Raw genomic sequence first — 23801 nt, forward strand, 5'->3', positions numbered from 1 at the left:
GAAATTCTCCACAGGAATTCATTTCTTTTTAAAATTTTTTTAATAAAATTCGTTTTAAGAATTCAATTATTTTCATAAAAATAAAAAAAACTTAGCGCAGATATTCAATTATTTTTTATACAATTTTAAATAAATTCAATTATTTTTGAAAATTCTGATATAATTCTTAATAAAATTCAATTCTTTAATAAATTCTTTATTTTTGTATTTAAATAATTGAATTTTGAAAAGGGTTCAAATTAAAATCTTTGAAAATTTGAATTTATAATAAATTCTTATGATATACTCTCTAAATGTGAATTATTGCAAATATTTACTAATTTGAATTAGTTACTGATTTTTTGCTTTCGAATTAGTAAATTTTACTAATAAATAGTCATTTCTACTAATTTATTAGTAAAGTTTAATAATTCAAAAGCAAAAAGTCAGTCACTAATTCAAATTAGTAAACATTTTTATTAATTCAAATTTAGAGAGTAGAATAATTATTTTATCATTAAATTTCTTCATGTTCTATAATAATATTCTCATATAAGTTATTAAATTTGAAGTTATTAAGTTATTAAGTTTGAATTTGAAAATCTTAATTTCTATAGAAAAATAATTATGATTTATTATTATTTATTTAAAAAAGAAGTTATTGATGTTTTCGAATAATTTTACAATTAGAGAAATTCGTAAATAAATGTAATAGAACATTTTTTTGAGTATCCAATAATTTTCGGTATATTCTTGACGGTCAGGGAAAAAATCAAAAATTTGTCCGGAAGTCAGGGAAAAACAAAATTAAAGAAGCTTCTTTAAATTTTTGTTTACGTTCTTGAAGGATTAATAATAATTTTCTATGGTTCGTGCTTTCAAGTAGAGATTTTTTTAAAGGTGAAATTCAAATGTTTTGACGATTCACAAGTTTTGAACGTTCAAATGAACACGAAATACTTTTTATTAAAAATATTTTCATTAATAATTACTGATTGCAATAAAAATTAAAAACATAAATTTTATATTTAGAATCTTTATAAATAAAATAAATATATTAATAATATTAATATTAATATTAATAATATATTTATTTTTATTTAATAATTTATATAATTTTATTCATTGTGACACAAAATATTATAATAAAAATTTAATTTGAAGAAGAAGAAAATAAATTTAGTTCATTTGAACGTTCAGAACTTTAGGATCATAATGTTTTGAAGTAAAAATGAATGAAGTGAAGAATTGGCACCTCAACAAGAAAGCTTTTATAATTCCGAACGATCGGGAAAAAAAATCGAAAGACGTATATCGCCCGATGAAAAGCTAACGGAGAGACTTTCTACCGACCAACGACACTACCCCAATAACCACGTGGTGTCTGCATACTTTGATCATTTACTTCACTTCATTCTACGAAGCAAGCACGTGGTCTCATATCACTTCCAAAGATTTCGACGCAGGCGCACTGTGCACATATAGAGAGGTCGTTGAGAAGCGTCTACCATACAACCAACAACTTACACGACAAAATTATATTAGTCGAACGTTGTCAATTGTTTCGATCCTTCCTCTGCAACAACACTTCAAATCCGTTCGACAAGAAGTTGGACTGAAGTATTGCATCAACTTTTAGGTTTATTAATCTTTTTTGTTTAGGTATGTTTTATTCGAGGCTAACATGTTAGAACATAACATGTTCGAGCATAACATGTTAGATCCTAGCATGTTAGAACATAACATGTCAGATCCTAGCATGTTAGAGCATAACATGTCAGATCCTAACAAGTTAGATCCTCACATGTTAGGAATGTTAAAAAATATTGGTATCTTTCACTTTTGCGATGAAGAAGAAGCTAAAAGAACATTCAAGACTCTATATAATATGTTCGAGAGCTCCTTCAATAAAAAGACGTTAGAAAAATTATTTTGGCATGCTTCACACGTATTATCTTGGCTGAAATGTAAATCCTGTAGACTGCACACGTGCTCGGAATGCACGCTCTCTGCGTGCAAGATGGAAAAACCTTTTATATAAAAATACTAACTTGTGTCTTGAGAACAAGTTTTGCTTCCCGGTTTCCTTTTAAGACAAAACTTTAATTTTTGGTGTCGAATAAACTCCTCCTTGATTGTTTTTAAAACACTGCTGCAAACTGGAGAAAAAAAATTTTCAAGACCCTTAATACTCTGCAGTATGCAATCATCATTAATGTGATACCAACATCTTTTATGTGTTGAAAGCATCTAAAAGCACCAACGACTTGAAAGCCTTGACCTCCTTAACTACACAGATCCTATAATTTTCCGTAATTTTTATAACAACACATCAAATTGAGACAAAAAACGAATCAAAAGTGTTGCAAAGCAACACTGTTGCAACACTGTTGCTTTACAACACTTTTGATTCGTTTTTTGTCTCAATTTGATATCCTTAAAACTTGTGTTTTGAAAGAAACTTTAGGGTTTTTTTTAGTGAATGAGTAATCACTCGTTCCCTAAAGGAAAGGAATTAATGAAAGAAGAAAAAAAATTTGTTGTGCGATGATCGTAAAGAAAGTGTTTAGTCGATGAAGCGAGGCTCGCATTAAGAGAGATATTGAGCGTCTAGAGTAGTTGCAGTAATGGTAATGCATCCGGAGCTGGGAAAACGAACAATTCATAGACGTTGGGTGGAATCGACGACGAGGTCGTCCACTGTGAGGCGCCACATTACCGTGTCGTCTTATGCGATATGACGAGAATAGCAACTGTGTATACCTCTCGGGCGTAGATCTAGAGAGCACTGACCTAGTATTCTCTCTCTGTCGACGATTTTGCATCACAAGTCCCTTTCTCCCTCTCCGACGAAATTTTAATTTAAAAACGCTTCTACTACTTTTTCTCTCTTGCATTTATAAAGCGAACTGTATCTTGAAAAGAGAGTGAGGAGAAGGTGAGGAAGGGGCAGCACGTGCGATAGGCCATCACCTTTCTGCCGCACTTACGAGTGTTTACTCGGGGAAACATATCGAAACGACGACACAAGCGTGATGCCTTTATTACTGTGGACAGTCCTCGGTTTATTGTAACTTTTTCGACTTTTTTCCACTATTTTCAAATAATGCCACTTTTATCGGCTTATATTAAAAAATTGCAACTTTTTTTTTTTTTTATAAATACAAATTTTGTTAAAAAGTTCCAAGAGAATTAAATTATTGAAATGCAAAAATAAATAATTCACATCTATAAACCATAAAATTTATTGCCGACATTTTTTCAAATAATTTAAAAGATTTTTCAGCAACAAAGAATTTTCATACATTATCATTCACACTACTACAACTTTTACAAAATCAGTTTTTAAATTTTAATTTAATCATTTTCTGGAATATTTAACTAAAATTCTTCTCTGAATTGATTATTATTAATAATTTTTGAAAAATTTCTATGGAAATTCAATGAATGGAACAAAATTCAAATTTTTTTAAATTTCAATTTGAAATCTCTTGAAATTAGATTATTATTTATAAAAGTTGTAAACGTAATTCATAAAATTCCAGTTTTTTTTTTCTTTGCAAATTTTTAACTAAAATTCTTATTTTAGTTGAAACTTAAATTTTCCAAAATTTTAAATTGAAACCTATTGAATACAATTATTATATTTGATAAGTTTTGAAAACGATCTTTGAAAATTTATTTGTTATAGGAAAAAAAGTTCATCTAAAATAAATATAAAATCCACTTGTTACCTTCAAAACTTTTTTAAATAAATATATAATAAAAAAATTAACTGATTTCTAAAAAAAAAAAAAAAAAAAAAAAAAAAAAAAAAAAAAAAAAAAAATTTAACTTTTTTAGAATTTTTAATTAAATTATTTGAATGTTAAATTTTAGAAAATTTTAAATTGAAATCTTTTGAAATCCAATTATTTCTATCGAAATTGACTTGTAAAAATACACCACAATTCTTACTTTTCAACCAATAAAGTCAAAAACTGTAAAATTTAAAATTGGTGCCAACTTTTTTCGACAAAAACTACATTTTAAAGAGTTAACGCATAAAATTTATTTATAATTTTCTTTTTTTACTTTTTCTCTTAACTACAACTTTTTAAAATTAAATTATTTACTTTAACAATATCTACAGAAAATTTACTCAAAAATAATTTTTAATAAATAATTGTAATGTCACATTTCGCACTCGATAATTACTTTTAAAAATGTAACAAAAAGTAGCTTTAAGTCTGAAAAAAGTAGTAAAAAGTAGCTATTGAAAAATTAAATTTGACGATTAAAAAAAACTCGTTTCAATCGATTCACAAAAATTTGATTCAGTATTTCCGACCTTTGAAAAATAATAAATAAATAATTTTTTATAGGTATTAAATATTTAAATATTATTACAGTTTTACAAAAATGAAAATTTTCAAAGACAAACGATTTAAAAATCTTTTGAAAATTAATTATTTGTAAAAATTCATACTATAACGCTTCTAATATTCTTTGAGGAATTTATTTTAAATTTTCAAAAAATTTCATGAAAATTGTATTTAAAATAATTAAAAATCTGTAAAAATGTTATTAATTATGAAAATAATTAGAGTTTTTGCAAAGACTTTTATTAAAATTTTTTTTAAATAATTTAATTCTTTTTTGAAATTTTATAAAAATAGTAGATATATTGAAAATAATTGAATTTCAGCGAAGAATTTCTTTATTTTGGAAAATTATTGAATTTTTGTGAAAAAAATTTCTTAAAATTTTGGAAAATAATTGAATCGTTTCAAAGAATTTTATTAAAATTTTCGAGAATAATTTATTTATTTCAATTATTAGCCGACTTAAAGTAGTGTAAATTCTAAAATTTTAATTTAAATTTATTTTTTAATAAATTTTTGTTAGAAAGTTGTACGAAAATTAAATTATTTAAATACAAAAATAAATAATAGATTAAATAATTCATTATTTCTTAAAATTGAATTTTTATATAGTGTTTTATCAAAATTTTAAAATATAATTGAAAAAATTTTTTAAGAATAATTGCATTTTTTGAGTGAATTTATTTTAAATTTTCAAAAAAAAATTGAATGAAAATTGTATTTTAAATAATTGGAAATCTGTGAAAAGGTTATTATTTATAAAAATATTTTGAAGTTTTTGCAAAGAATTTTATTAAATTTTTTCGAAAATAATGGAATTTTTTTTGTGAAATTTTCTTAAAATAGTAAATAATGAAAATAATTTAATTTTACCGAAGAATTTCGTTATTTGCAAAAATAATTGAATTCTTGCCAAAAAAAAGATTTTCTTAAAATTTTTGAAAATAATTTTTGTAATTAAATTTTTGAAATATACAATTAAAAAGCTTCTGAATAATTGAAATTTTGTCAAATTTAATTGAAAATAATTGATTTTTTCAAGAATTATACTATAAATTTTGAAAATCAACTTTTAAAGAATTTCAATTTACAAAATTTTGAAAATAATTTAATTCTCAAAAATTTTAGTGAAAAATCTTCAAATGTAAATTTAATAAAAATGAAAATTATTAGTTTTTCATTCCAACTTCAATTAACTTCGAAGAAAGTAAATTATAAAAAAATTTTATATTTTTTAAAAATTCAATTATTTTTCAAAGATTTTTTTAAAATTCAATTATTTTTCAAAGATTTTGTCAAATTTCAATTATTTTTCAAAGATTTTATAAAATTTCAATTATTTTTCAAAGATTTTACCAAATTTTAATTATTTTTTAAAAAAAAATTTTACCACAATTTTTTGGACATTTTTCATTGTATGTAATTGTAAAATTATTGTCTTTCAAAAATTATTTTAAAATATTTTTAGAAAATTAATTTTTAGAATTTCTTTATTAATATTTTTGGAAATATATTCTACCTTTAATATCTTTTAAAAAAAATGGAAAGCAAGGAAAATTTTAAAAAATATTTTTACTAATTTGTGCGAAAGAAAAAAAAATAACTTTTTGTAAGTTTTCGTAAATTTTATTCTTACTTTCTAAGAAAATGTTTGAATTACTTGTATTTTGAGATTTAGGGGTGAAAACCAAATTTCAAGGCGCTGTTAGAAATTCATTAACTTTGAAAAAAAATTAATTATTTAAAAGATTGTGAAAAAAACAAAAAAAAAGTTTTCCAAAAAGATTTGGAAAAAAATTTAAAATTTTTAAAATCTGACTTCTGATTTGTTACTATTGACTCAAAAATCCATTACTTCGTATAAGATTTAAATAAAATGAAGATAATTTTAATTCTTTCGAAAATTAGTAAAAATAAATATGTTATTTATTTAATGTAAATTTTATATTTAAATAAGTTAGATTTATTTTTAAAATAATGAAATTAGGTTTTTTACTTTTTTTTAAAGAAATTTTAAGAAAAATTATTCTTAAAAGCAAATGTATCTATTTTCGAACAAATTCGTATTGTCTTTTATAATTCAAATTATTTTCAATCTTTGAAAGGAGTAGATATAGTGGTTTTAATATCGGCAAATCCTGCGGCTTATTTAACATGAAGTATTTATGAGAAAACGAGACAGGAAAGCCATTAACTCAACATCAGTGGCACGTGAAATTCATACGTGAAGTGAAAATAAGTATAAAGAAAAAACCGACTGCTTTTTGGTTGAAAGAAAGATGGGCTGTAAAATGTTACGAGTTGAAAATAATAACTGTGTGCGCAGCCTCTACAAGTCTTGCAAGACGGCTATTAAGAATAAGAGAGAATATTGCAAGCCTATAATACTTGCTGAATTCTTTTCTCTTTTTTCTTTCTTTCTTTCTTCTTTTAATAAGAACAAAGGTTCTTTTACTTACAAAAATTATTTCCATTTCAAGAAATATGCAGTTGTAGTACATTTTTGGGAATATTGAAAAAAGAAAATATTGAAATAAGTTTTTAATAAATATTTTCTTTTTCTTTTTTTGCAGGTGAATTCGAAAAATGAGTGGTCGACACTCTGTGAACAATTTCATTTACCAAACGGCTGCGTTAATAGCGGAGTTGGACTCAAACAAATCTACCTTAGGTAAGTGAGAGATTCTTGAATATATTTTTCCAAGAAGACGATTTCTTTGGTTGCTATCTCGATTTGCATAAAGGTCTCTACCGAGGGTCACTTTTAAATCCACTTTTTATGTTCATAATCCTGCGACACATAAAAAAGTAAATACCGAATTTAATAATTTTTTTTTTATAAGTCTTATAATAATTTGTTATAAATAAATTTTTTTTCGTATTCAAAAAATTAAAAATAATTCCTTATGGTAAAACACTGGATTATATTTTAATTAAAGTTATAGTAAGTGCAACTTTAACTTTAATTAAAATATAATCCAGTGTTTTACCATAAGGAATTATTTTTAATTTTTTGAATTATTGTTGTTAAAATAAAAATAAATTTTTTTGAAGCAACATTGTTACGCTATCTTTTAGTAATATATACATATATTAAAAAAAACTTTTTTCGTTTATCAGTGTTGCGGCCTTTAACTTTGTAATGAGCCATTTTCTCTGAAAAATGCCAGAAAAAATGCAGGTTATTAACTAAATTAAAAAAAAAAAAAGTTATATAATAATTATTTTATGACAAATTTTCAATTTTTTATAAAAATTATTCCCATTTACCTCGAACATTACAAATTTACAATTAATTATTAAATATTCTTATTTTCAGAGTAAATTCTACTGTTTTTGAAATAAATTTTTCTAATTTTTTAAAGAAACAAAATTGTCTTTGAAAATAGAAAAAATTATTCTGGAAATAATAATTTTTAATATTAAATTTTACTATTTTCGAAGGAAATATTAATAAAATAGTACCTAATAAAAAATTCAATTAGTATGTTCAAAATTTAAAAAAAATTCTTGTCAAGATTCCAATTATTTTTAGAAATAATAAATTTCTTCTCCAAAATAAAATTATTTTCAAAAATTTTCCTCAATTCAATGATTTTCAATATCAACTATTTTAATCAAATTTTTCAAAATAATTCAATTATTTAAAATTTTTTTAATAAAATTCTACGCAAATATTTAATTATTTCCATAAAATTATAAAAATTGTTGATAACCAACAAAATTCTCCCCATAAAATCAATTATTTTAAGGAATTTTCATGAAATTCTTTTTCAAAATTCAATCATTTTGATAAATATAAAAATTCTTCTCAAGAATTCAATTATTGTCAAAAATTTTAATTCAATTCTTGGCAAAATTTCAATTATTTAAACAAACTTTAATAAAATGCTTTGGACGAATTCAATTATTTTTAGAAATTTTAATGAATATCTCGTCAAGAATTCAATTATTTTTATAAATAGCAAAATTTTTCGCCAAAAATTTAATTATTTTCAAAAATTTAAATAAAATTCTTTGCAACATTTCAATTATTTTTAAAAGTTTTTCGCAATTCTATGTTTTTAAATATTTACTATTTTCATAAAATTTATCAACAGATTTAATTATAGAAAAAACTTTTTGATACAATTCTACGAAAAGATTCAATTATTTTCATCGTAGAATTTCAAATATTTTTAATACAATTTTAAATAAATTCCTTTGAAAAATGCAATTATTATTAAAAATTTTATTAAAACTTGAGGAAAGAATTCAATTTTAAGAAACATTCAATTTTATTCAATAAAACAATGAAATTCGTTGCAATAATTCAAATATTTTCATAAATAACTTTTAATTCGTCGCAAAAAATCAATTATTTATTTATTTTCAAAAATTTGTAAGTAATTTTGCAAAAAAATTTAATTAGCTTGATAAACAACAAAACCGCATAAATTCTTCACGTAAAATCAATTATTCTAAGGAATTTTAATAAAATTCTTTTACAAAATTCAATTATTTTGATAAATATCATTATTCATCAGAAGAATTCAATTCTTTTGAAAAGTAATAAAATAATTTGCAGAAATTAAATGATTTTTAAAATTTTTTTAAAATTTTCGTCAAGAATTTAATTATCTTTATAAATAGATAGGGAAATTCTTCTTAAAAATTAAATTATTGGCAAAAAATTTTGTTTAAACTTCTTCTCAAGAAGTCAATTATTTTCAAAAATTCTTATCATGAATTCAATTGTTTTTATAAATTTTACTAAGTATCTCGTCAAGAATTCAATTATTTTTATAAATAGCAAAATTTTTCGCCAAAAATTCAATTATTTTCAAAAATTTTAATAAAAATCTTTGCAACATTTCAATTATTTTTAAAAGGTTTTCGCAATGCAATGTTTTTAAATATTTACTATTTTCATAAAATTTATCAACAGATTTAATTATAGAAAAAATTTGTTGATACAATTCTACGAAAAGATTCAATTATTTTCATAAATAATAAAAATTTCATTTACGAATTCAATTATTTTCTTCGCAGAATTTCAAATATTTTTTATATAATTTTCAAAAAATTCTTTGAAAAATGCAATTATTATTAAACATTTTATTAAAACTTGAGGAAAGAATTCAATTTTAAGAAACATTCAATTATTCAATAAAACAATCAAATTCGTTGCAATAATTCAATTATTTTAGTAAATATCAATATTCATCACAAGAATTTTCTTAAAATTCTCCTCAAGAATTAAATTATCTTTATAAATAGAAAGGGAAATTCTTCTCAAGAATTAAATTATTGTCAACAATTTTTTTTAAATTCTTCTCAAGAGGTCAATTATTTTCAAAAATTTTAATAAAATTCTTCTCATGAATTTGTTTTCAAAAACTATTATTTAAATTCTTCTCAGAAATTCAATTATTTTTTAAAAATTTAATAAAATTCTTAAAAAATTTTTCAATTATTTTCAAAAATTGTTATAAAATTCTTTAATATAGTAAATTTCATTAAAATTTTAATTAAATTCCTTAAAAGAAATTAAATATTTTCAAAAGTTGTCAATACAATTCTTTGTAAAAATTAAAATTTAGGAAACATTTAATATTATTTATTTTTGTATCTAAATAATTGATTTCTCGTAGAATTAAATTATTGTTTTTCGTACTTTTAACTAACAATTCTGTATAATTAATTTTTTTTAAAAAGTTTAATTGAATAATAATTGATGTTATTCATTTAAAATAGAATTTTAGTTAAAAATTGTAGAAAATGTTAATTGAATTGAAATGATACAAATAATTTTGAAGAAATTACAGTAACAATATTCTTATAATAATAAACTAATGATTTTGTCATTCAGTCATCTTTAATTATTATGAGTTGTTTAATTTGAAAAGAGGTGTTTGAATTTGAAATTTTTTAACATCTTAATTCCAATGAAAATGATTAAAAATGATTAAATATTGATTTTAAATAAAACTATTGATGTTTTCGAATAATTTGACTTTTGTAGAAATTTGTAAATAAATTAAATAAAACATTTTTTTGAGTATCTAATAATTTTGAGAGTGAATCAGAATATTCTTCAGGGTCAGGGAAAAAGTGAAAGTTGTGTTTGTAAATGAGGGAAAAGTCAGAGAAAAATAAAGTTAAATTTTTGTGTCAACCAATAAATTATGATCCCCAAGTTTTGAACGTTCAAATGAACGAAATATTTTTTTGTGACGGGAAAATTAATAATTAAGTAAATAATTAAAATAACGATATTTTTATTTATTTAAGAGCGAGTTTAAAAATACACTTGTTTTTACGAAGCGGAGAAAACCGTGCTGCACGTATGCAAGTCAAAGTGAATCTGTCCTTTTGGTACCTGTTTTTAGGGAAAGTCAGGATGCTTGTCTATTGTTACGTAAGGAATGCAGTCAGGACCAGTTTGTAGGGGAAGTATTTCCTGTGTTAGTTTTCTTACGAATTTTAGAAAAGAGAAAATGCAGCCCCGTGTCACACCTCCCACCTTAGATTGAACTTAGTCTCTAAGTTCGCAAAGTATAATTCTTTTTCTTTTTAGTACAGTTAATGCGTCGCTCATTCATCCTTTTTTTTTTTCTACAAAATAATTTGATACACACATTGGCTTATTAGTTTACAAAGTATGTCGCAGAATACTAATTTATACATGTATACAAAAGTTTGTAGATCATTGATTTATTTACAAGAATAGAAAAACATTTTCAGTGTTTATTAGGAGAATTTCATAGATAAGGATAAGAATTAGGATTTAGGCTTATGAATTGAAAATTTAATAATTATATATTTTCAATCTATCTGCATGGATGACTGATCGATTGTTATTAAAGGATATTTCATAATTATTATTAGGGAGACTTTTAATGATTACTGCAGGCCCTTTCCAATCAGGACTCAATTTATGTTCTTTTGTATTTTCTATCATTACAAGGTCACCAGGGTCGAATAAACGCTGCGGCAATACAATTCTTGCATCTTGAATTCTTTTGTATTTTTCCTTTGACTTCTCTATCCTTGCTTGAGCCTTCTGAATATATCTTTCGTGTCTTTCTTGCCATAACCTTACCAATTCGGGATATTTCAGACTAGGTGTAGTAGCTAATGTAGATGGAATATTAGCGTCGCGTCCAAATGTGAGTTTAAAAGGGCTGAATCCAGTTCCTTCGTGTGTCATGGTATTATAAGCCATGCAAATAAATTTTAGTGTCTGGTCCCATTCAGTGTGTTGATCTGCCATTGCTGTTCTTATCAAATCCTTAATAGTGCAGTGAGATCTTTCCAGAGCACCATTACTTTGAGGGTGAAATGCAGTCGTCTTCACATGTTGAATCCGAAATAGATTTTCAAAGTTTTGCATTAATTCCGACACTAAGTTCTGACCTTGGTCAGTTAAAATGTGCTTAGGAGAGCCAAAAATGTAAATAAAATGGTCAAATAGATGTTCAATAATGGTTTCGGACTGGGTATTCTTTAAAGGAATTAATACAAGATATTTAGTTAACATATCTTGAATAGACAATATGTACTCATGTCCTTGAGCGGTAATGGGTAGAGGACCAAAAATATCCATTGCAATCTTATCATTTGGTGTCGTTGGAGTGTCAGGGATGATTGCTTCCGATCGTCTCTTGATTCGATTTAGTTTATGGGTTTGACACACGTGACATTTTTTAATGAAATCTATAATTTCATTTTCCATGTTGGTCCACATGCCTAATTCTCTTGCTCTTTGTATGGATTTATTTTCGCCAAAATGTTGTGCCATCAATGAGCCGTGGCTTTCTTTGATGATGTGTTCTCGTTCTTTTAATGTGAGTTCTGTAGTGGAATTATAACAACTATGAATTTTTAGTTGTGGATATTTAAAACTAATGAATGCTATCAATTTCTTAAGTTTTATACGTTCAATGGAGGTTATAGTTGGATCGTCGAAGTGTAAACGAAGAATACTCAATTTTTTTGATATGGTCCATTCGGCGGTGTCAATCAGTGAATTAAGCCAATCCTTGTCAGAGTATTGAGGAAGGATAACATTATTTGTATCATTTGTCTCTCTTTTTGTGATTTTTCTCCACAATTTTCCAATGGCATTCGGCTTTTCAATTTCACGGGTATCTGTCTTATTAGCAGACCATCTGTAGAATTCTTGAATTATTCCATTGTTTACGGGTATTGGTGGTGTTGGGTCGAAAACATCTTGGATATCGTCATCTTTGCTTTCTTCAATAAGCGGAGTTAAAGTTTGTGTCGAGACTCCTAAAGTTGGTCCGTTTCCGGCAGGTGATGGTACTGGTGTATTTAAATCAGAATTTTGCTTTTCTTCGATGACTTCAATATCAGGCAACTCTGATTCTAAATCAAATTCAGTTTCTGTACTACTTTGTTCTTCGTTTAGTTCTTGTAGTGCTTGAACTCTGGATAAAGCGTCGGCAGCAGTATTTTCCGAACCTTTCTTGTATTCGACTTCGTAGTCGTATTCTTCCATTTTAAGTCTCCATCTCATCAATCTGGATGATGGATCTTTTACGTTGAATAACCACTTTAACGCTTGGTGATCGGTGAGGATTTTGAATTTTCTACCTAGCAAGTATTGCCTAAGTCTTTTAGTCGCCCATACTATTGCTAACAATTCCTTTTCAGTAGTAGTATAATTTACTTCGGGTGCATTGAGTGTACGCGATATGTAATAACAGGGATGACCTTCTTGGGATAAAATGGCTCCTAGTCCTACATTTGAAGCGTCGGTTGTGAGCACGAATTCTTTTTCAAAGTCGGGGTATCTTAAAACTGGCGCACTGCACAAAGCAGCTTTCAATCTGTCAAAAGCATCTTGACAATTTTGAGTCCAAACAAAATCGTTGTTAAGCTTTGTTAACTCGGTAAGAGGTTTAGCAATAGTTGAATAACATTTTATAAATTTACGGTAGTATCCAGAAAGTCCTAAAAATGATTTAACGTTAGTAACACTTTTAGGTTTTGGAAAATTTAAGACAGCATCGATTTTCTTTGGATTGGGTTTGACTCCATCGGCAGTTATAACATGACCTAAATATTCTAACTCGGGTCTTAAATATTCACACTTATCAGGCTGGAGCTTAAGGCCAGTTTGGCGTAATCTCTCGAAAACTGTTACCAAATTTTTGTTGTGTTCTTCTATGGTGGATCCGAAAACTACGATGTCGTCGAGATAAACAACACAAATTTTGTTTATCAATCCTTTTAAGGCGTTGTTGATCATCCTCTGGAATGTGGCAGGAGCATTTTTTAGTCCAAAGGGCATGCGTTCAAACTCGAAGTGTCCTTCGGGTGTGGAAAAAGCTGTGAATTTTTTTGAATTTTCTTCCATAGGTATTTGGTGAAATCCAGCACTGAGGTCAAAAGCGGAGAAGAATTTTGCTTTCCCGAGCGTGTCAAGGATGTCTTCTATAACCGGAAGTGGATAAGAATCCTGATCGGTAATTTCATTAATTTTTCGGAAATCTATGACAACTCTCCATTTTTTCTGTCCAGAGGCATCAGCTTTTTTAGGGACTATCCACACTGGGGCGTTGAAGGGAGAATCGGAATGCCTGATGATGAATTGCTTTAATAGGTCTTTAACCTGACTAGTGAGTTCTTGTTTATGACACTCTGGAGGTTTGTAGGACCGATTATTAATTATTTTATCTTCTTTTAATATTATTTTGTGAGAAGCAAGGTGTGTTCCTGGAAGAGGATCTCCGGGCAATCTGAATATGTCGTGATATGATTGTACTATTTTTTGGATAATATCTTTAAAATCTGATTCAATATGATCCAATCGGGTGTTCTCGTTTAAGAGTTGCAAGCGTTCTGCCAATTCACCGTGTGTTATTGATTGTAATTCTTCAGTTTCGGTACTGAATTTAAAAGGTTGATATCCTAATTCGTTGGGATTAATGTGTTTAAATTGTGCCGAATCGTTGCAAATAGGAACAGTAATTGTTCTATCGCATATTGTATAGATAGAATCGGGAACGTGTGGATTATCAAAGATCGCGATATTACCCTTTTTTTCAAAAACTGGGATTTTAATTAGCTTTATTTGGTTTGGTGGTACAATAAATCCGTCATCCACGAGTGGATGTTTTTTATTATTTAGTTTTAAGTTCACGTTTGTTAGGCTGTAATCATATTGTTGCATAAATGGTAAACCTAGTATACCATCTTCCGGTAAGGGAAAATTATCATCGACGATAAAGAAAGTGTGGGGTTTATCCAAATATTCTATCACGATCTTTTGTTCGGACGTTGGTTTCCAATTTCCCATTTGGAATTCCTTTTTACATGCTTCTCTAGGCATCGACGGTGGTACTAAAGAATTTTTTATAAAATTTATTGATGATCCAGAGTCCACAAGTAATCGCAGGGAGTGTTTGAATCCGGTTGGTTGAACGAGGACAGATTGTAATCGTCCTGATATTCGCGTGATTCTATCAATTGTTCCGTCATTTCGCATGGTGTTTGTATCTCGTCGTTTTGCTCCTCCGTTGAGCTTATCTCGACGGTGTGGTGCACTCGATTCGGTGGGCGTTTTAGTTGGGAATCCAGATGAAAATTTGATTGATTTCTTTTTTGAAAACATTGACTTTCAACGTGTCCATTTTTCTTACAAAAATTACATTGTACATTAGAAGGACGATTCGGATTAGCATTGTTAGTAGAATTAAAAGAGGGTTTAGGATTTGTTGTGTGGTGAGATGTAGAAGGGTTTGTCACACGCAAAGGTTGCCTTGGAATTGCATTTGAGCGTAATCGATGTTTTTCTCGTAGTCGCGTCTCAATTTCTAATGCTTGTTGCTGAGCTTTTCCTATATTATTCGGTTGTAGGGTCCACATTAAAAATGTGATATCATCTCTTAGATTCATAACATACTTTTTTATCGCGGAAGATTCTTCTATCTGCAAGGCTATTCTTCGAGCTGTCGGATTTGAGTGTTCTGCTTGTACCGCATAATTTAACTCGTTTAGGGCTTGTCGAAATCGCACATTATACGTTTGTACGTTGTCGCTTCCTTGTCGGCAATTGTCTAATTTTGCGCGGCAAAGTTCAACTGATAATCCGAGGTCCATATTTTGTCGTAACGCGGTAAATAAATCGTCGAATGTGTTAATGGGAATGTATCGGATAGCGCGTTTAGCATTTCCGACAATTTTCTCGGTTATTATAAAATCTAAAAGTAATTCCGGTTGACTACAACGTTGTTTTGCTTTTTTAACGCTATGAATAAAATCTTGAACTCCGATATCGTCTTGACCATTCAAAATTTCTACCGTACGAATAATGTCCTTGGCGGGTAATAATGTACTAGAAATCGCGTTTGTCTGAGTTGAAAGGGGACCACCGTTTGGTACTCGATGCATGGGGTCCTTTTTTTCGTCTATTGTGTTCTCACTTTCTTGTCTATTTCCTGGAACTTCATTTTCGGTTTCTGTTTCTTCATCTTCAGTATATAAAAGATTATTTTGTTGAGCTATAAGTTTAATTTCGTTTACCCGTTTTCCGTTTTCAGCGTTAAGAAGCATTATATTGGAATTTAATGTATTTTGACAACCTTCTATTGATGAAATTTTTGCAGACATTTGCTCGACCGAATCTTTAAGGCTGCTAAGGAGTGTTTCTAAATTTAAAGGGTTTGCCATTTTTGTTTCGGGAGGTTCAGGGATATTCTGGACAATTTGACTGGATTCTAAACACTGAATATGAGTAGATTCGTAACCAACTAAATGTCTGAGATATGACTTGAAAGCCAGCGTTGAATATTATTAGTAATTTGTAAAGAGTTGTAATATCAATAAAAATAAAGAATGCTTTCTTTTTACAACAAATAAAACGTCTATCTAATTTTAAAAATGTTCATAAAAAAACAATGCTTTTTTTTAACACTAAAAAATAAAAATGTTTACCTAATTTTGCAATTTTTTCGTAAATTTAATAGATAAATTTTATAAGTTATTGTGTCTTTAACGCGTAGTTACAGAGTCACAAAACATGTATATAGTGAAAATTTTCATAAAATGTTGCGTCTTTCACGCGTAGTAAAAAGTCGCAAATCATACGTAATTGTATTATTTTTCAGAAAAAAATATTATTTGCTTACTAGTTTGATGACAAATAAAATATTCTCAAGTTGAAACGTTGAGCAGCTGAATTGTGTGTATCCTCGTAAGAATACTATCCAGTTGAAATGTTGAGCGGCTGAGTTGTGTGTATCCTCGTAAGAATATTATCCCTCGTTGCCAACTTGGTTGGGTGACGTCACACCCTTTCTAGGACTTATACCCACGGAATCACTGTCGAACTTACTTAATTCGGCCCGAGTTCGTGTTTTCCGGTGATTTCCAGTGAAAATTTCACCGTATAATCCGTCACAATTATTTTTTTTCACAAAAAATAATTTTTCACAATAATAATTTCTCACAAAAAAATATATATATTTTTTTTTCACAAAAATAATTTTCCACTTTCCACAATAATAATTTTTTCACAAAACTTTCTCTTTTTTTTTCACTGGTTCGCACTAAGATAGTCGATTTTGATCGTAATCGTGTCGAACTATCCTGGCAGGATCGCCAATTTTGTGACGGGAAAATTAATAATTAAGTAAATAATTAAAATAACGATATTTTTATTTATTTAAGAGCGAGTTTAAAAATACACTTGTTTTTACGAAGCGGAGAAAACCGTGCTGCACGTATGCAAGTCAAAGTGAATCTGTCCTTTTGGTACCTGTTTTTAGGGAAAGTCAGGATGCTTGTCTATTGTTACGTAAGGAATGCAGTCAGGACCAGTTTGTAGGGGAAGTATTTCCTGTGTTAGTTTTCTTACGAATTTTAGAAAAGAGAAAATGCAGCCCCGTGTCACATTTTATTGAAGATATTTTAATAAATTACTAATCACAAACAAATTGAAAAACTGAAATATTTACGTTTAGAAACTCAGTAATTAATTTTTTGGATAGTAACGCAAAATAATTGGAATAAAAATTTAATTTGGAGAAGAAATAAATAAATGTCGTTCATTTGAACGTTCAGAACTTTAGGATCTTAATAAATTATATTTTTATCTTTATTTAACGAATTTTTATGGTTACCTTAAAGTTCCCTATTTTTTAATTTTCAGTCCCCTATTTCCGCTAAAATACTTTGTAGGGACACTGTGAAGCCTACCAGGGGATTGTTTTCGAAATTCTTGCATAACACCCAGTGCACACATCTGGAATGGTTATTTCCTAATTTTAGAGATTCTTTACAAGCTTTTTACCAGATGGTGATTGCCGATGTGAAGACTATGAGGAAATTTGTTGGCTCCAGGTGGACACAAGCTTTGAAAGATGATTGACAAAATCGTGAAATCGATTCGGTTTGGATTGACTGCAGTCGACATTTCCTCGAGTTTTAGAAGAGAGTCTCGGCCTGTGGCTTTGAGAGAGAGAGAGACGTGTTGCAGCAAGGACTACAGAAAAGGAATGTCAATAAATTATAGTCGTGACCCAATGACCTTATGACCAAGGCATTGGTAAAGCGCGTTAGTTGACCGCTAAAATTTTGCCCCTCTTCCCTTAAGAGGCATGCAGTAAGAGGAAGAGGAGCAGATCTGTTTTACTGTAGTCACGAGGCGTCGGTGGGTGACCCCCTCCCCCACTATTTTCCAACGTACGTAGTACGTGCACTGCACTCGTCTGCTACTCATTCATGCCGGCCGGCGTCGCGACGAACCACGTGGTTCATTGGACCCGTGTGACGACTCGCCATCGCCATCAAACTCTTCCGAGTGTCCAGGAGGAAGATTTCTGCTTTTCTCTCTCATGCTTGTATTTTATTCGCTTCTGTTTGCAGAAAGAAATAAATGTCTTGAAAACGGTATTCTTTAGTCTATAAAGGAGGGTGGGTTACGCCCCGCACTGCAGCACAGTGGGTGAAAATGACAAAAATGCCGAATTTCAAGAGATTTGAAATTTAGAAAAAATTTAATTTTTTTTTTTTATAAATTAAAATTTTTTTTTTATAAATTTGAATTTTGTTCTATTTATTAAATTCGCATAGAAGTTTTTCAAAAATTATTAATAATAATCAATTCGGAGAAGAATTTTAGTTAAATATTCCAGAAAATGATTAAATTGAAATTTAAAAAATAATTTTGCTGAAAATATGTTTCTTTCTAATTGTGGACCAGCGAAAAGTGGAGACAATAAATTTTGTGGCTTAGAGATGTGAATTTAGTTACTTTAAGTTTAAGCAGCTTGACGATTGACAAGAGCTGCCGTGAATTGTCTGAAAATCGATAAGATAGCTTCCATTGAAATGAAGCAGTCAAGGCAGAAGGAAGCAATGGTTTCGAGTATATATATGAAATTGGCGTGGAAATCTGTTCAAAACCAGAGAGTTGGAGAAGTTTGTAGTTGTACAAGTTGGGGAGAGTTGCACAACAAGGGAAACGTTGGATAAAGTTAAAATTTAAAGACTGTTCTTGTTTCTATTGCTTCTTTACTGAATTTTTGTAAAGTACCGTCAAATATATTTTTTACATTCTCATCACATGAATCAGGAAATTCAGGGAAAAGTCGGGGAATTTTTTTTTTTTGTTAAAGTACTAGAAAAATTAAATTTTTCGGAAAAGTTGCAGAAATTTAATTATTTTCAAAAGTAATAAAATTCTTCGCAAAAATTCAATATTTAATGATATAAATAATTATATTTATAATTATTCAATTACGTTCAAATTTTTTTTTAAATTCTCGTCAAAATTTCAATTATCTTTAAAAATAATAAAATTCTTCTTCAAAATTCAATTATAATTTTAATAAAATTCTTGGTATTTCAATTATTTTCCAAACATTTCCTCAACTCAATGATTTTCAATATTTACTATTTTAATAAAATTTTTCAAAAGAATTCAATTATTTAAAAAAAAAAATGTTGATAAACTTCTAAGCAAACGTTAAATTATTTTCATAAATAATAAAAATTTTACAGAAAATTCAACTATTTACAAATTTTTTATAAATTTTCTTCGTAATAATTCAATTATTTTCATAAATAATATAATTTTTTACAGAGATTCAATTATTTTGTCATGAATACTTAATAAAACTCATGACAGCATTTCAATTATTTTTAATACAATTTTAATCGAATTCGTCGAAAAATGTAATTATTTCGGAAATTTTTATTAAAATTCGTCGACAGAATTCAATTATTTTGATAAAATTCTTTATGAGAATTCAATTTTAAGAAATATTCATTTGTGCAATAAATTATTTATTTTTGGATTTAAATAATTGAATTCTCGTTGAATTTTCTAATAAAAATTGATTTAAAAATAAATTTCAGTCAAAATTGTAAATAATAATTAAATAATTGGATTTTGAAATGGTTTCAAATAAAAATATTTGGAAATTTGAATTTTTCATACTTTTAACTGAAAATTCTGTAGAATTAATTATTTTGAAAAAGTTATATTGAATTTTTTTAAAAATTATTTCAAATTTTTCAAAGGTATCACTCTCCCTTAAAATTGTTGATAATAATTGAATATTAAAAGCAATTTAGCGTGAATTTTTAGAAATAATTGAATTTTGAAAAGGTTTTATATTTAAAATCGTTGAAAATCTGAATTTTTCATAATTTTAACTAGGTAACAATTTTGTGGAATTAATTTTTTTTTAAAAAGTTCAATTCAATTTTTTTTGAAATTATTTAAAGTTTTTATTTTCTAAATATTTAATTGAAGAATTTCTGAATAATCGTAATTTCGTAAAATTGAATTGTAAACACAAATGTATTTAGAAATTCTCAAGGAACTTTTGCATTTTGTGAAGAATTTTATTATTTTGAAAAATAATTAAATTCTTCCAAAGAATTTTTATTACATTTTGTTTTAAATAATTAAAACCCTGTGAAAAATTCTATTATTTATGAAAATAATTGAATGCTTGCAACGAATTTTATTAAATTTTTGTCAAATAATTGAATTCTTGCGACAAATTTTTCAAAATAATTACATTTTTCGAGTAATTTATTTAAAATTGTATTAAAAATAATTGAAATCCTGTAAAGAATTTTATTATATTTATGAAAAATATTCAATTCTTGTTACGAATTTTATAATATTTTTTAAAAAATAATAGAATTCTTTTTGAGAAATTTTATTAAAATAGTAGATTTAAAAAATATTTGAATTACAACGAAGAATTTCATTATTTGTGAATTTATTTAAAATTGTATAAAAAATAATTGAAATCCTATGAAAAATTTTATTATTTATGAAAATAATTGAATTTTTGCAACGAATTTTATTAATTTTTTTCTTAAATAATTGAATTCTTTTGAGAAATTTTATTGAAATAGTAGATTTTAACAATATTTGAATTTAAGCGAAGATTTCATTATTTGTTAATTTATTTAAAATCGGATTAAAAATAATTTAAATCCTGTGAAGAATTTCATTTTTTGGAAAAATAACAATAATTTTTTTGAATATGTAATTACATTTTTCGAAGAATTTACTTAAAATAGTATTAAAAATAATTGAAATTCTGAGAAGAATTTTTTTATTTAGAAAAATAATTGAATTTTTGCATTGGATTTTCATGTGAAAAAATTTTATTATTTGTAAAAAATAATTGAATTTCTGCAAAGGATGTTTTAAAAATTTTTGTAAATAATTTTTTTTTTTTTTTTTGAAAAATTGTATGGTAAATTATTAAATTTCAATTATTTTCAAAAAATTTTTCCCAATTCAATGATTTTCAATATCTACAGTTTTAATAAAATTTTTCAAAAGAATTCAATTATTTAAAAAAAAAATTTTGATAAAATTCTAAGCAAACTTCGCAGTAATTCAATTATTTTCATAAATAATAACAGTTTTTACAAAAATTCAATTATTTTCATGAATAATAAAATTCATCATAGAATTTCAATTATTTTTAATACAATTTTAATTGAATTCCTCGAAAAATTTCATTATTCTTGAAAATTTTATTAAAATTTCTCGAAAAAATTCAAATTTGTTGATAAAATTCTTTATAATAATTTAGTTTTGAAAAACATTTATTTATTGAATAAATTATTTATTTTTGTATTTAAATAATTGAATTATTGTAGAATTTTTCAATAAAAATTGATTTGAAAATGAATATTATTAGTTAAAATTTTAGATAATAATTGAATATTAAAAGCATTATAGCATGAATGTTTAAAAATACATAATTGAATTCTTTCGAAGAATTTTAACAAAATTTTTGAAAATAGTGACATTTTTCGAAGAATTTACTTAAAATTGTATTAAAAATAATTGAAATCCTGTGAAGAATTTTATTAACTTATGAAAGTAATTGAATTTTTTTCAATTTTTTTTTTAATAATTGAAATAATGTTAAGAATCTTATTATTTATGAAATTAATTTAATTCCTGTATCGAATTTTATTAAATTATATTCTTTTGAAAACTTGTATTAAAAATGTAAGTTGTGAAAATTTTCGAATTTCAGCGAAGAATTTCATTATTTTTGTAAAATGTATCTAGTTTAATTCTTGCAAAAAATTTTTGAAGATAATTTTATTTTTCGAGAAATTTATTTAAAATTGTATTAAAAATAATTGAAATCATGTGAAAAATTTTATTATTTATGAAAATAATTGAATTCTTGCAACGAATTTTATAATAATTTTTGTAAATAATTTAATTTTTTTTTTTTGAAAAATTTTATGGAAATTAAATTTTTTATAAAACATGAAGATATCAAGCACTCCGAGTCTTCGACTCGGAGTAATTGATATCTTCATATTTTATATTAATATTCTTATAAGTTGTTTAATTTTAAAAATGTTTGAAGAATTTTAATTCCTATGGAAAAATAATAATTAAATACTTATTTAAAAATTTAGTTATTGATGTTTGTGAATAATTTTACAATTTAAGAAATTCGTATGTAAATGTAATAGAATGTTTTTTTTGAGTATCTAATATTTTTTAGAGTGAATCAGAGTATTCTTTATGGTCAAGGAAAAAGTAAAAATTTTGTCTGGAAATCAGGGAAATTTTTTTTTTTTTTTTTTTTGTCTGGAAATCAGGGAAAAATAAAATTAAATATTTGTGGCAACCCTGCATTTTTTAAAATCTATACGATCCTAGAAACCTTGAAAAAACCGGGAAATAGACGTGAATTTTATTCACGAGTTTTGGTGGCCACCCTGTAAATTACAGTTACTTTTTTTAACTAATTGTATAAGTAATGAGTTCGACGCCTGCAAAATCAATGAATTTTGAAATATTTTAAGCTCAATTACCTGTTGACTTGAGAAAGATAAATATTTGTGAAGATACTGGTGTATTAGAGTTTGATGGGAAATGCCTCTCGGTGTAGGTACTAACATGTCAAACCATGTGTCAAACATGAAAACCACTATAGAAACCAGTACTGAAACGCAAACACACGCACACGCTCCTAGATTAGTGAACAATTTCAGAATATTAATTAATATGTACTCTCACATCATCCTCTACGTGTAATTACATGGATAATTTTGGGAAAGTGTCGTCTCTTAAATTTCAAAATTATTTATCTAATATGATTAATTATCATTCAATTCTGTACTGTAATTTATTTAATGTACTTTAATACTTGAAAACAAATTCTTTTTATTTAAATTTTTGGAAAATGTCAGAAAATGTTAGAAAATATTCCATTGTGCATTGATTGCATTGATTTTTTGAAAGAAGGAAAGTTACCTGGAGTTGGAGAAGAAGTTAATAAAATATTTCTTCAATTTTTATTTTACTTGCTACATATTGTATTCTGACATTTTGTCCGCTTTTTCCATGAATATATTTAAGCATTGTGCGCCTATAAGTGAATATGTATTGAGTTTCTTGGCATATCAAATTTCAAGTGAATATCTTGTTTCTAAAAACTATTCAAATACTGCAGATGGTGCATTTTAAAAATTATTCTCATCTCGTACTCGTGTATAAAAGAAAAAAAAAATTGTCACGTTAAGAAATTTTCACCTCGAAATTTGTTATATATGGTAAATTTTTTTATTCATTGTTTTCCATTTTTTACTTGCAGGTATCTGGACAGATACGAAAAAGTACATTTCCTAGGTGAAGATGGACAACAAGCAGATGATGACGATGAAGATTCAAGGCACCGAAAGTGGTCGGCTCGATCACTGCATTCAGTTCCTTTAACTTATAATCATCATCAACATAATGTCACAGGTAAGTTGGATTAATTATTATTTCAATTAATTAATTAATTTATTAATTTTTTTAATTATTATTTATTTTTTTTTTATTTTTTTTTTATTTTTTATTATTTTTTTTATTTTTTTTAATTATTATTATTTTATTATTTTATTTTTATTTTATTAATTATTATTATTATTATTATTATTATTATTATTATTAGTTTT

General features: G+C 26.2%; 1 protein-coding gene across 9 annotated transcripts in view; it reads left to right on the forward strand.

Annotated features, from left to right (window-relative positions):
• Nucleotides 1-23801, forward strand: part of LOC122505934 (AT-rich interactive domain-containing protein 2-like) — a 131726-nt gene that overhangs the window by 33614 nt on the left and 74311 nt on the right. For all 9 annotated transcript variants that reach the window (XM_043617826.1, XM_043617827.1, XM_043617824.1 and 6 more), the window contains exons 3-4: nucleotides 6917-7014; nucleotides 23456-23607. In XM_043617826.1, coding sequence (XP_043473761.1) covers nucleotides 6917-7014; nucleotides 23456-23607 — 250 coding nt within the window. The remainder of the gene's footprint in view (nucleotides 1-6916; nucleotides 7015-23455; nucleotides 23608-23801) is intronic.

The sequence above is a fragment of the Leptopilina heterotoma genome, unplaced genomic scaffold, assembly GCF_015476425.1.
Source record: "Leptopilina heterotoma isolate Lh14 unplaced genomic scaffold, ASM1547642v1 Lhet_38, whole genome shotgun sequence".
NCBI lineage: Eukaryota > Metazoa > Arthropoda > Insecta > Hymenoptera > Figitidae > Leptopilina > Leptopilina heterotoma.